Below are 14004 nucleotides of genomic sequence, written 5' to 3' on the forward strand. Positions count from 1 at the left end.
CTCCTTCTCCGCCCTCTTTCTTTTTCTCCTTATTCTTTGTCGGGGTTCATCTTCTTCTCCTCCCTCCTCTTTCTCCTCTTTTCTTTCTCCCTTTCCCTCTCTTCTTCGGCCTCCTCCCTCTTAATTTCGGCCTCCTTCTCTATCTTAATTTCAACTCATTCCTTTTCTCTCTCTTCTCTTTGTCTTAGGGTGGTGGGTTTTCTTAATTTGACCCTAAAAAGCTTAGAGGAACAACGAAATTCGAAGTCTCATGGTCAAAATGAAGGTTTTAGGTGAAATTTGACCGTGAAAACTCTAGATCTAGAGTTTTTATGCTCGAATTTCGCCTCATTATCCCAATTTATGGTTTGGTTCGGTGAAATTAAGGTATGTATGTATCTCTTGTTCTTTTTTCTTAATTTTGATTTTATTTTGTTAATTGTTTTTTGGGATTTTTTTTTTTTGAAAATTTATGATGGTGGTGGTGGCTGTTGGAGTTTCGATTTCAGGGATTAGGTCGGCGAATTTGTGGTGGGTAAATCTGGGTTGTGGTCGGATTTGTTTGTTGTTTTGTTTGGGTTACGGTGTCATAGTGGTGGTGGGTAGATCTGGATTTTGGGTGGGTGGGGCTTAAGTTGGGTGGGGGCTAGTGGTGGTGGCGGATTCGGGTTAGTGGTGGTCTGGTGGGGGTAGTGGAGGTGGATGGTGGTCTAATGGTGGGTATTGTAGGGGCTAGTGGTTGTGGGGGATTAGGGTTAGGAGTTGGTGGTGGTCTAGTGGGGGTAGTAGAGGTGGTGGTCTGATGGTGGGTAGTGTGTAGGGGCTTGTGGTCTGGTGGGGGTGGTGGTGGTCTAGTGGGGGTAGTGGAGGTGGTGGTCTGATGGTGGGTAGTGTGTAGGGGCTTGTGGTTGTATGATGGGATGGAGGGGCTGGTAGTGGTTTGATGGGGGGTAGTGGAGGTGGTGATACGCCATGCCGGTGGTGGCGCGACGTTTTTTTTAATTGCATAAAATAACTTTCCGACGGATTTTACTATTCCGTCGAAAATTTTCGACGGACTTTTTCGGTGCCTGAAAATTTCACATGACAGAAAATTCCGTCGGAAAAGGTGGTTTTTCCTACCAAGCCGTTTCTGACAGCCACTTCCGACAGAAATTCCATCAGAAACCCCTTTTCCGACGGATTTCAGGGTGTTTTCCGTCGAAAATGGGCTGTTCTAGTAGTGTTTTTATATTCCAAACCAATTTGAACCTAATCAAGCAAGTCTTTAAATATATCAATAACAAAAGTGTGGTCCATAGGCATTATTCCAACATCATAAGTTCCAAGAATAATTAATATCAAATAAATCGTGCCTTACAAACCAATCATCAAAACCAATCCAATCCAACAATTTCAATCAATTCCTAGCTTGATACTAACTTGGAATTAATTTAATAAATCCTAGCATAATAAATACCGAGTACGTGAACGTACCTCGAATATGATCTCAAAATCGCCACAACTACACGAAATCGCTCACTTGGAAGTCTCCTACAACCCACAATTACCAAGAGAAATCAATACCCACTCTAATTAAATTTCCAGCAATATAAACACACTTTAAAAACACTTTTAACCTATTAAAACATGCTGAAATTGTTTTATAATCATTTAGTTTTATTCCCAAATAATGGGTAATTTAAATCCTTTCAAGAAAACCTTAATTTAGCCTTTACATAAAAATTCCAACAATATAAAAACCCTTAAACTTGCTGTAATTTAGTTTAAAAACATTAATTTCAATAGTATTAATCAACCACAATTAAATTTCTTCAATAAACATCAATTTACAAACCTAGGCACTAGTATAAAAAAGTAAATAGGCAGCCCCAAATGGCAAGCGGTTATTGAATTCCGCTTTCAAAAAACCTAAAAAAAAAACCTGAAACAAGCAAGTGGCAAGCGATTTTGGGTGAACCGCTTGCAAAATTGTAAATGGCAAGCAGTTTGAACATTGAACCGCTTGCCATTTGCTTAAAAACCCTAAAAACTTGAAAGCCCATCTCACGCCTCCTTCATCTCTCTCCTCTCTCCCCTTTCCCCTCATTTCTCCGCTCTCTCCTCTCTCATTTCTCTATTCTCATGCTCTCTCTCCTCCCCTCCATTCTCACGCCTCACTTATCTCTCCTCTCTCCCCTCCATTCTCACGTCCTCTCCTTTCTCCATCTCCTTCTCTTTCTTCTCTCCTCTCCTTTATCAAGCCTCCCTTCTTTCTATTGAAAAAGTATTCAAGCTTAGCAAAGATAATTTTGCACTATGGTAAGGAAATTTGGAACATGTAACAATCCTTAATAACTTGTGGAAATGTCAAGGGGGACAGGCCTTAAGCCCATATGGAAAGATTAAAAGCATTACTTTATGGCACGTGTTGTAATGCTTCATTATTGAGGTTGAATTCTTTTGAGTTTTTAATGGATCAATAAATCATTTAGGTTGGTGCTATTTGAGACGCACTTGATTGATACACCGTTTGAGTTTGAGTCTTTAGACTGTTAATGAATCCAAATGTTTGAGTGGACGCACTAAAACTTTGGAATTACCGTTGTTTATGATTGTTGTGAGGTTGAGCATTAAGCGCTTAATGAATCCATGGTCGTGTGGTGGTTAACAGCTACAATGTAGAATATGTTGAGTTCTTAGAAACATGTTTTAACCCCATTGACTAAGTGCTGTTGAGAAGTGCTTGTGATTCACCTATGTGGTTGTGAAGACTAGACCTGGCAAACAAGTCATTCAGTTCGGGTTGGGTCAATTCAGGTTGGGTCAAGTTCGACTCAGCAAATGTTCGGGTCGGGTTCGGGTCGATTTGGGTCGATTTGGATCAAATTCGGGTTAGCACTTCGGGTCAAGTTCGAGTCAGGTCAATTTTTAGGATCAATTTTCGGGTCGTGTCTATTCGGGTCAAGTTTGTGTCGGGTCACCAAAATAAATTCACTTAACAAAATAGTTAGAAAAATAAAGTAAAATCGTTAAAAAAAATAAAAAAATTCGTGAGTATCTATTTCTTAGAAAAGAAAGAAGCCTTAAACTAAGTAATTTACAATTTCACCCTATTCACTTAGGATTCGGGTCAATTTGGGTCAGATCACTACAAGTCAGGTCAATCAATTTGGGTTAAAATCGGGTCGGGTCACTTCGGGTTTCGGGTCATTTCAAGTCGAGTCATTCGAGTCGAGTCACTTCGGGTCATGTTCGGATCAACTCCATTTTGGGTAGGGTTCGAGTCGGGTCAGGTTAGTTTGGGTTCGGGTCATTTTCGGGTCAACTTTCGGGTTACGGGTCGGGTCAAGATTGCTAGGTCTAGTGAAGACTAGCCATCTTCTATGGAAAACTTGGGCGGATTTTCTAGAGCCTCCACTAGACCTAAGGTGAAGATGCTTAGCTGTAAAAGAATATATCTTTTCACGGAGTTCATATAAAATCTTGGAGTGATATATGTGTTGTGAGGTTCTTACACTAAATCTTGGAGTTTCAAGGTTCGTCCACTCCTTGATCAAGAGTCTTATGGGTTACAAGTAGAGCTGTCAAAAGCTGACCCGACCCGAAATACCGACCCTAACCCAATTATTAATCGACCCGTTTGAATCCGAAAAAAATGGTGACCTGAAACCGACCTGAAACCAACCCTAGACCCGTGTTGACCCGAGTATTTGAAACCCGAACCCGAACATGAACCGACCTAGAGATGACCCGACCCGAATGTAACCCGTAAATTATTGACCTGAATCGAACCCGACTCGAACCCGAGAATGACCCAAACCCGTTTTAACCCGTCAAAACCCGAATTCAACCCAACCTGTTACTAACCTGACCTGAATTCAACCCAACCCGAATTTAACCCGACCTGTTACTAACCCGAATCAAATTTCAACCCGACCCGAAATCAACCCGACTTGTTATTAACCCGACCCAAATTCAACCCAACTTGTTATTGACCCGACTTGTTATTGAATCAATATGTATAGGTCGTTATCTCATGTTAGTATTCGAACGGAAATTGTTATTATTCACTTGCCTATTTAATATTTTTTTAAATGTTTTAATTTATGCAATTTAATTTGGAGTTGAAAATAATAATAATAATAATAATAATAATAATAATAATAATAATAATAATAATAATAATAATAATAATAATAATAATAATAATAATAATAATAATAATAATGCCATTAAAAAATAACGCCATCTCGAATATGAACTTATAAAATAAAAATAAAAACTTTAGATAATTTCAAACAAATAAATATGACCTGACTTGGAAATGACCTGACATGATTATAACCCGCAAATTATTGACTTGCCGATTTGAACCCGAGAATGACCCGGCCAGTAAAAATGAGCCGACTTGATTATAACCCGCAGATTATTACTAAATCCGACTTGGAAATGACCCGACGTGATTATAACCAGCAAGTTATTAACTTGAACCGAACACGACTCGAATCCGAGAATGACTCAACCTGATTATAACCCTTAAATAATTGACTTGAACCGAACCCGACTCGAACCCGAGAATGACTCGACCTGATTATAACCCGTAAATAATTGACTTGAACCAAACCCAACTCGAACCCGAGAACGACTCTAACTCGTTTAAACCCGTAAAACCCCGAATTTAACCAGACTTTTTTTCACCTGACCCGAATGTAACCTGACCTTTTATTGACCCGACCCAAATCCGATAAGATGTATGACCCGACGTGACCCGACTCAAGCATGACCCAACCCGAACCCGACCCGCATAGGTCCCGACAGTAACCTGTATTGACCCGACCCAAAATGACCCGACTCAACCCCGACCCGTTTACCCGAATTGACAGCTCTAGTTTCAAGGTTTGTCTATCCTTACACTTGTAGTTCATTGCCTCATTTCACTAAGCACTAGATTTCAAATTACATACTTCGTATGTAATATCTTAGTGTTATGTACTAATCTCCTCTTACGCCCAATGTGTTGCTTCTCGTTTCATTATTGTTTTCTTCCCTCCCTTTAGTGGGGGATTGTTGTACTAAAGGGAGGTAAGGGGAAAGGTCACTTGGCATCAAGAAAGAAGAATATATTGGCCATCACCGACCGCCCGATCGGGCGGACTCGGCCCGTTCGGGCACCAGTGAAAACCTGGAAACATAATGCATTTAGGGGCCAAAAATCGGTAATAATAATTTGAAGAATTTTCCTTAATTAACTACATGCCAAATATTTTGATATCATAATCCTTAATTAACTATCTGTATAACATTTATCAAAAAAAAACTCTGTATAACAGTATGACGTCCATCAAACTGAAGAATTTTCTGCAACAAAGAAAACAAAATCCAGAAGCAAAAGATGTAAATGTGGTTGCAGCAAATATATTCAAGCATACAGAACCTACAAAATACTAATAACAAGATTGGAATTAAACACTCCATTGTTATCCCTGGAGCACGTCTGATTGACAGTTTGACAGCACAAGTTTCTAAAAACTAAAAGCGTGATTTACAGAACACCTACTACTAAAAAATTTACATAATCTCTGTCAAAAAAAAAAAAAAAAAAAATTACATAATCTCCCTAAAGACGCCATAAATCAACACAAGTACTTAGCAGTATGGTAGCTCAAACAGCAGTATTAAAGCCAGGGAGCAAAGTGTTCTTATAAACATTAGAAATAAACTCGACAGTTTCAGAGAGATCCCTTTTCATGTCTGAAATTTTCTTTTCGGTGTACTCCTTGCACCTGCTAACTGAATCAATCAAAGCAAATAGCTCATATGCACAGAGTTGTGTTTCTTTCTCGCTTTGTCTTGTTTCCTCCTGGAGCTTCAACTCAGCAGCCTTCACAGACATATAACATGCATAGATATTAAGCCAGTGTTTCGAATGAATAAATTAAATCAATGACAGGTTTTGGATGATAACTTATGTTATTCGGGCACTTCATTTTCACCTCATTTAAACAGTTTCTACTTTGGCATGGTTAAGGATGATTGATACTCCAGTTCACCAAAATCGTGGATAATCTTTGTATCATAACCTAATCCAACACTTGGATTCTCACTACTTTGACATGGATATGAACGGCACTCCATTTTAAAACAAAAGTGGAAATCCTTTATAAATAAATAGCCAATTCCAACACTTGGACATGTGTGGGATGTACCCACAATTGACACTAGTATCCAAGTTTGAGTAACATAGGTTAAGGACCTTTCACATTACCACTATATATACAGTTAACATCTTATATAGCCTCTTTTTAGCATATATCTCACAGCACTATCACCAATATCAAGCAATTACTTCAAAATATTTGTAAGAATTCATACCTTCAAGGTGTCATTTGCTTCTTGTTCCATGATTTCAAGGTTATGCTCCTCTGCCTCTATTTTTTCTTTAATCCTTTTAGCTTCACTTGCACACCAGGATGTGTACTCCTCGATTTGATTCCTCATTACTTCAAACTCTCGTTCCCTCTGTAATGTTAGATCCATTTTTAGTAGATCGCCTCACAGTATTAATTATAAATAGGAAAAAAAAAAAAGATAAAGAAAATTATAGAGTTAAAACAGGAAATGAGAGTATGAGACCCAGAATTTTTTATCTGATATCCAAAAAATGAGAGACATGAAACGTAGAAATTAACAATAAGCATTTCTCAAATTTTCTTAAGCAGGATACAGTAAATTAAAACCAGAACACATCAACACAGGGATGCAATGTGGAACCGCAAGTAGCACTATCCTTTGTTCTTTTCTATCTCTCATTTTCATGTATTCATCTCTGAAGATCTGAGCCTTCATAATTGTTGCTTGTTGGGGCAGCCATCTAGTTATCATCATTTATCAGTTAGATTTAGGACCTTGTTAGTTGTTTTCAAAATAATAGTCATCTATTGATTTCGTCAAAAAAAAAAAAAAAAAATAGTCATCTATTGAACCCGTAATTTTTTTTTCCTCTCATCTGTTAATGGATTATTTAGTATCTCAATGTTGGAGGGTTTTGGTAGCACTCTCGTCTGTTTATCGCCTATATATTTTGGCACGATTCTTTTGTTGGTCGTTGTGCTAGTAACATTCATCAATTCTTCAGAACCAAGAAAATCAGATCAGTCTACATCTCAAAAAACTTGAAAGAGATTGTTTGACACGTAGAGGAAGGTGGTATCAAGAGAATAGTAAAAAAAATACGCAGAAGTGTCTAAAACTAGCTTTCTAGGAAACTAGATTATTTTAGTGTGTGGGAGTGTCTATAACTAGGTATTTAGGAAATTAGATAATGTCATTATTCTTCATTTCAAAGTAAGACGAACAATTTTAAATCTCTTTGGACATAGAATTTTCAATTTCTAGGAGCTCTTTTAAAATAAAGCATGATTACTTACTTCATCCATGTGCAACTGTAGTGCTGCAAGACAATTTCTCTTTGCTTCAATCCTGGTGCTCAATTCTTTAGATTGTTGTTGAAGGGTGATAAACTCCTCCAACTTGGCAGTAGTACTTTTCTTAATCTCCTCAGCATACGCTCTGATTGCAGGCTTAAGTGTAGATTTGTAGTTTATACCCAACACTTCAGCAGGAATAGACCCATTAGCATTCAACACATATTGAAAATCACCTCCATGCTTAGTGATTGCAGGCTTAAGTCTGCAGTGCAATGATCAAAATTCACATAATTAGAGACAAGTAACATCATCCAAATTCAATTCCAGTACACAAAACGATTTCCCTAATCAAACAGAAGTCTTCTCTTGAAGAAATTAACTTCAGAGGTAGGATCAATAAATAACCAGACACACCAATCCTGGAATAAAAGACTAAATTTCTAATCTGGCTATACCCAACTGATCACCAGCTCACCATAAACACAATTTTTATAAGATAGAGAAGAAAACTATAAATTTCTCTCTAAACTCATAAGAATCCCTGGCTTCATGGACTCAAATCATCAAAGTAAACACTAGCCAGAAATACCAGGGAAAACATTGCAAAATCAAAGACCACTCTGTTTAAAAAATATTGCAGGTTTTTAAGAGCTAATTGCATTGAAGTGACAGCAACCAAATGATTCTACAGATCGAAAAGAATGTAAATCTGATGATTTCAAAAATCTTGATGCATCTGAGCTCTGAAATTACTGAAATCTGTTCCTTCACAACGAGTTTGAATACGCAAATCTAAAAGCGCTGATGCATCTAAGTACTTCCCTAACCTGAAAGTAACCAGCAAGCCAACACCATACCCAAAAAAAAAAAAAAAAAAAAAAAAAAAAAAAAAGATCCGGAAAATCATACCTTCTTAGAGTCTGGTTGCACTCAACGGAAAGGGCCTCAAGTTCTTTGTGCTTCTGCGCAATAGTTGCATGAATATCCCAAGACTTCTCCTCCCAAGAGCTTCTGCTGGCCTCAGCCTCACTAATCTCCCTCTCCACAGCCTGCAACTCCCTTTTCATCCTCTCAGCATCCCTCAAGTTAAACTTTTGAGCATCAACCCTTTTCTGAAGCTCTTCGTTTTCCTCCCGTGTCCTCTTGATCTCCTCCTCTTTAGCAGCCAACTCCATTTCCTTCTCCTCCAACGCCTTCTGGGTGATGGAATTTCCATCCCGAACTTGAGCAATAAACTCTTCAAACTTCCTCAAGTCACCTTTAAGATCATTACTTTGACTCTCATACATCTCCCTCTCAGAAGGTTTGGATTTCAATCCTTCCAGCTCTGACTCTAACTTCTGTACTTCGTCATCCAACGACTTCAAATTACTCGCTAACAACTCCTTCTCCCTCTCCATCTTCTCTGAAAACTCTTTATCCAATAACTCAACAGCCTCATCATCACCCCTCATATACGGTAAGTAACTATTCACATAATAAGCCATGAGAGCATCCTTCATAAACGAAAACCTGTTACAATTATAAAACAAGTCAAAAAACTTACAATATGATCATCTTTAAAAAAATCACACTAAACGCAACTTGTTTTTGAAATGGCAAAGAACTCCAATTTCTTCATAAATGCAAAAATAGTTATACACCCTACATCCGGAATTAATCATGAGAATGCTAGTTTCATATACATTATCAATGTGACTATTAATTCCAAACAGAGCAAATAATAACAACCCAAAACAAGATAACATTACAATTTCATAAAACAAACATAATAACATCACAATTTCATGAAAAAAAAATAAAATTGCAAACCCAATTGAACAAATAACTAGTCTAATTGGACTAAATGCAACAAGTTATCCATCCTTTCAACCACGAAGATGTTCAATTTCTACGATTATTCACGAAAACAAATCCTTCGGACCCGGATTTGATTATCACTATCGACGTGACTATTAATTCCGGACAGAGATAGTAATAACATTCCGGACAATAACACTATTATAAACTAAAATTATAAACAAATTTAGCGAAATAAACCTGCCGGTATTCTCGTCGGAAGCAAGATGATCAGTATAATCAGCAAGCTGAACAAGCCAATGAATAACAGCAAGCATCTGAGGAAAAGCGTGAGGAGCAGCAGGGGCACGAAGCGCAGATTTATTGATCTTATGAGGGCAATTAAGACATTTGAGAATGAGAAAAAGCTCATCCTCAAGACTCCTCTTAGTAGCGCCGGAGTTGCAGGGGAAATCGAGGCGAGAGAGGAGGAAGCGCAGCACTTCAGTGACGTCTTTGGCGGAAGGAAGAGGTTTGAAGGAGAGAGAGAGTGAGACGCCATGAGAAGCGAGGTAAGCGTTGATGGATCGCACCATTGATTGTTTGTCGGTGGGGTGTCGGCCGGTGTTGGCGGTGCCGAAGGAGGAAGATGAAGGGCGACTGCTGCAGAGGCTGGCGTCGGAATCGCGGCCGAATTGAGGGGTTGCTGGTGGCCGGAGAGGTTCGCGGTGTGACGGCGGTTGGCGTGTTGCGGCGCCTCTTGGCTTCATTTTCCGGTGGAGTGTGTGGGGACTGGGGAGGGGAATTAGGGCTGAGTTTAGATGAGATGGGATGAATTTTGAAGTTTTGAGTTTATAAAGTTGTAACGGTGTTATGGAGTGTTGAAAGTTGAAAATTTGAAATGGTATGGGAGGGTCGGAGGGAGAGTGTTAATTTGAATTATACACTAGATAAGGTACCGTGTCATATACGATAACTTTATTGATTTATACGTTTTGTTTAATATTTTTTTTTTTTTTTTTTTTTTTTTGTATCTATGAGCTAAAATTTGTTATATATTTAGATAAAATTCCTAATATTAAAAGATAATATTTAATATTAAATTATTTTAAACTTAAAAATCTCATTCGCCAATTTTACTCACGTGGCATTTGAATTATTTAATTCTAAAAGAAATTAATAATCTCTTATTTAATTAGCTATTACTAAGATTTATAATCCTACATGGCGCGCTAAGAAAATTAGATCCTACGTGGCTCTTTAAAAACTCGGGAAAAAACTCCCCTTTATATATATATATATATATATATATATATATATATATATATATATATATATATATATATATATATATATATATATATATATATTAGATTATCACTTTTTTTTTTTTTGATTCAAAATTGGGCAAAGTCTTACAAATAAAACATGGCTCTCTGGGTCTCTGTTCCGTACCCTTTTATGAGCGCTCGCGCTTCCACCTTGGAAAGGGCGTGCCTATCCGGGTCTTTTTTGGATGATCTAACCAATTTTCCCTTAGTTTTACTATATAGATTTTTCTTCTATTTTTAGAGAGGGAATCATTAGAGAAGAATTAGAGAATTAATTAGAATTTTATTAGAGTAAATTGTAGAGAGGGAAACTCTAGTTTGTAGAGAGAGAAATTCTTGATTGATGATTGAAGATTGATGATTCTAAGCATTTTCTCCTTTGATTTGAAGCAAGTTTGTAAGGATTTCTTTCACTTTAATGCAATCTTTAGTTTTTGATTTCAATTGCTTTGTTAATTGTTCAAGTTTGATTGATTTGTGAATAATTTTAGTTTGATTAATATGATGATGATGAATTTGTTGTTTAGCTTAGTTTTGATCTTGATTTCCCTGGATTGTGAGTAGTTTACTTGCTAGGGTGATGGTGAAGCATATATGAGTAATAGATTGATGCTAATTAGGGGAAATTGATGGAGTTGATGATGTGATTAAATTGGTTGATTGATTATGTGCATGTGTGTGACTGATTGAAGAGTAGCTAACTTTGATTGTTGCACTAGATTGCATTGTAGGTTCACTTTGATACGGACAATTGATTTGTGGCTTACATTTGTTGATTGAGTTGGTTTGTGAAGTTCCTAGCTAGAGTCTCTCGTAATTGACGCTAGTTTGACCTCTAGGAGAATAGCTTATCATATTCTTTTGATTGCATGATTGATTTTCCCTCGCAACACTCGACTTAGTCAATTCCATTCCCGATTAGCTATATCCATTGCAAGTATATGTGGATCCTTAACCCTAATGCTTGATATATTTGGTTTAAATCTTGTTTTCTTAGTTGTTTAGAGTACACACACCTTACCTTTCGTCTCCGAAATAGCTTAACTCTAGCAATAGTGACCACCTCCCATTCCTTAGTAGTTCGACCCTCGACTTAATCTATACTAGTATAAGGGTGTGTTGAGTGATTATAAATTTTGTTTTGACCTAGAGAAGATTAGTTCAACGACCTAGTCTCCACCTCTAGTCAATATGTCATTTCATATCCCACAATCTTCGTGTATATATATCTAACTAAATTCTTTCATTTTCTTTCACAGTTTTACCCTCACTCTTTTTTTTCTTGTAAGTTTTAGAAATGAAACTATTACTTTGTATAAAAGCATACATACTATGAAAATAATTAACCCAAGTAACAACTCGTTCATTGAACGGACTAAAAAGCTAGTTAAAAATCAAAGCTTTAACCCTAACATGATACTGACATGATATTAGAAAGCATTAAAAACATCCTAACATGATACTAGGAATTAAAATAATCTAAGCACACTTTCTACAAGAATAGAGCAATAAAATTAATCACTTTCACTACTAGAAAAAGGCCCATTTCCGACGGAAAAATTCCGTCGAAAACACCTTGAATTCCGTCGGAAAAGGTTGTCGGAAATGCCTTGGTAGGAAAAACCACACCTTTTCCGACGAAAATTCCGTCGGAAACACTATTCCGACGGAATTTTCCGTCGTAAGACAATTTCTGGTACTTGCGAATTTCCGACGGAATTTTCAATTCAGTCGGAAATTTCCGACGGAAATTCAATCGAAAACTATTTTCGGGAAATTAAAAAAAATACGCCGTGCCACCACCGGCACGGCGTATCACCACCTCCAACCACCCAAAAAGGCCCTGTCAACCCCAACCAAACCAACCTTCTCAAACCCTAACCCACTGCCACCACCAACCACATCAGACCAACACCGCCACCACACACCACCGCCACCCACTAAATTAACCCACACCACAAAACCAAACCTAACCCAGACCTAAACCCCTAACCCAGACCCAAACCCCTAACCCAGACCAGACCCCCCCAAACCCAGACCCGACATAAAACACCCAAACCCCTAACCCAGACCAGAACGAACCCTAACTCAACCAACCTTCTCTCACCACCCTAACCCTAACCCTTAGCCCTGGCGGCACCCACCACCACCTCCCTCGACCCACCCTTAAACTGACCCTAAAACCACCAACGAGCCACCAGAACCCAAATTTTTTTAAAAAAAAACTTTAAAACAAAAGAAAGAACATTAATAACATCAAAGCATACCTTTAATTATGAAATTAGCTTCGATTTTCACCAAATTTAGGTTAATAAGGCTTAATTCGACAATAAAAGCTCTAAATCTAGAGTTTTGACTGTCGAATTTAACCTTAAAAATCGTATAAAATAAAAAAAACGTAAGACAATTGGCGCGGCAAGGGGATTTATAGGGGTGGCAGCGGCGTGAGACGACGACGAAGAGGTAATACGAAGGAGAGAACGTTGGGTCGTGGGTGAGATGACGGAGAAAGAAGAGAAAGAGGAGGGAGAAGGAGAGGAAGCCATAGATGAGAGAGAAACAGCAAAAGAAAGGAGAGAGAATGAAAAGGGGGAAGTGACAAAAAAAGGGTAGAGGGGTAAAATAAAAGGAGGGTTGAATATTAGGGTTTGTAGAATTTTTTTTTTTTAAATATATTCCAACGGAATATTCCATCTGAACTTTCCGACGGATTTTAATTCGGTTGGAAAATTACATTTTCGATGGAAAATTCCATCGGAAAGCTTATATATTCCGACGGATCTTTAAAATCCGTCGTAAATGTCCGACGGAATAAAAATCCGTTGGAATTTCCTATGTTTCCGACGGAATTAGGTGTCCGTCAGAACCAATCCGTCGGAAATAGGCCTATTTCTAGTAGTGTTTGATGCCTCGTACCTCTTTCTAATAACAAAATACACGCGATACTAAACTTCAATAATAAATCAAAGAATTAATTTAAAGAATCGAAAAGAATTTAGAAATTGGATTTGGGACCAAACCCTCAGAAAGTATCAACCTTTCACATCTAGAGCGAAGGCAACTTTGAGCTTGGCTAGGTGTGTCTAGAACTAATGAATGCAATATGGTGTTTGTGAAAAAGCTAGTTTAGAAAGCAAGAGGGAGAAATAATAAGCTATATTGCTTAAAAGAGAGAAGTGACATGTTAAATTCGTATCACCCAATCAAAAGTATTACCTAAAACCACTAACTAGTATAGATAGGGAAGTAGGGTTGAATCCACAGGAAAACTAGTCTTTCTATTCCTAATTAATTATTATAATCTAAATTATTAGGTAACTAAAATATTGTAATTGAAGGGAACACTAAACTACGAAGAGTAAAAGTAGGGAAGAGTAAGAATAGAGAAAAATCAATGAATAAAAGACTTAGGGCATAGGTTCACCAATAAATAATACTCTAGGGTAAAACATAACAATCAACAATTAACATTGCATAAATAACATGATTAACAGGCTCTCGCAATT

At 37.6% G+C, this 14004-nt stretch overlaps 1 protein-coding gene across 1 annotated transcript; it reads right to left on the reverse strand.

Annotated features, from left to right (window-relative positions):
• Positions 1 to 5391: 5391 nt before the first annotated feature.
• On the reverse strand, positions 5392 to 9973 carry LOC145608944 (kinetochore protein NDC80 homolog). Its single transcript, XM_081664523.1, has 5 exons — positions 9429 to 9973; positions 8298 to 8900; positions 7389 to 7650; positions 6334 to 6480; positions 5392 to 5842 (listed from the first exon to the last, which is right to left on the reverse strand). Exons 1-5 carry the CDS (start codon positions 9935 to 9937, stop codon positions 5624 to 5626), a joined length of 1740 nt encoding a protein of 579 aa, XP_081520649.1. The 5' UTR covers positions 9938 to 9973; the 3' UTR covers positions 5392 to 5623.
• Positions 9974 to 14004: the final 4031 nt, after the last annotated feature.

Source organism: Chenopodium album, chromosome 23, assembly GCF_948465745.1.
Source record: "Chenopodium album chromosome 23, dcCheAlbu1.1, whole genome shotgun sequence".
In the NCBI taxonomy this organism is placed as follows: domain Eukaryota; kingdom Viridiplantae; phylum Streptophyta; class Magnoliopsida; order Caryophyllales; family Amaranthaceae; genus Chenopodium; species Chenopodium album.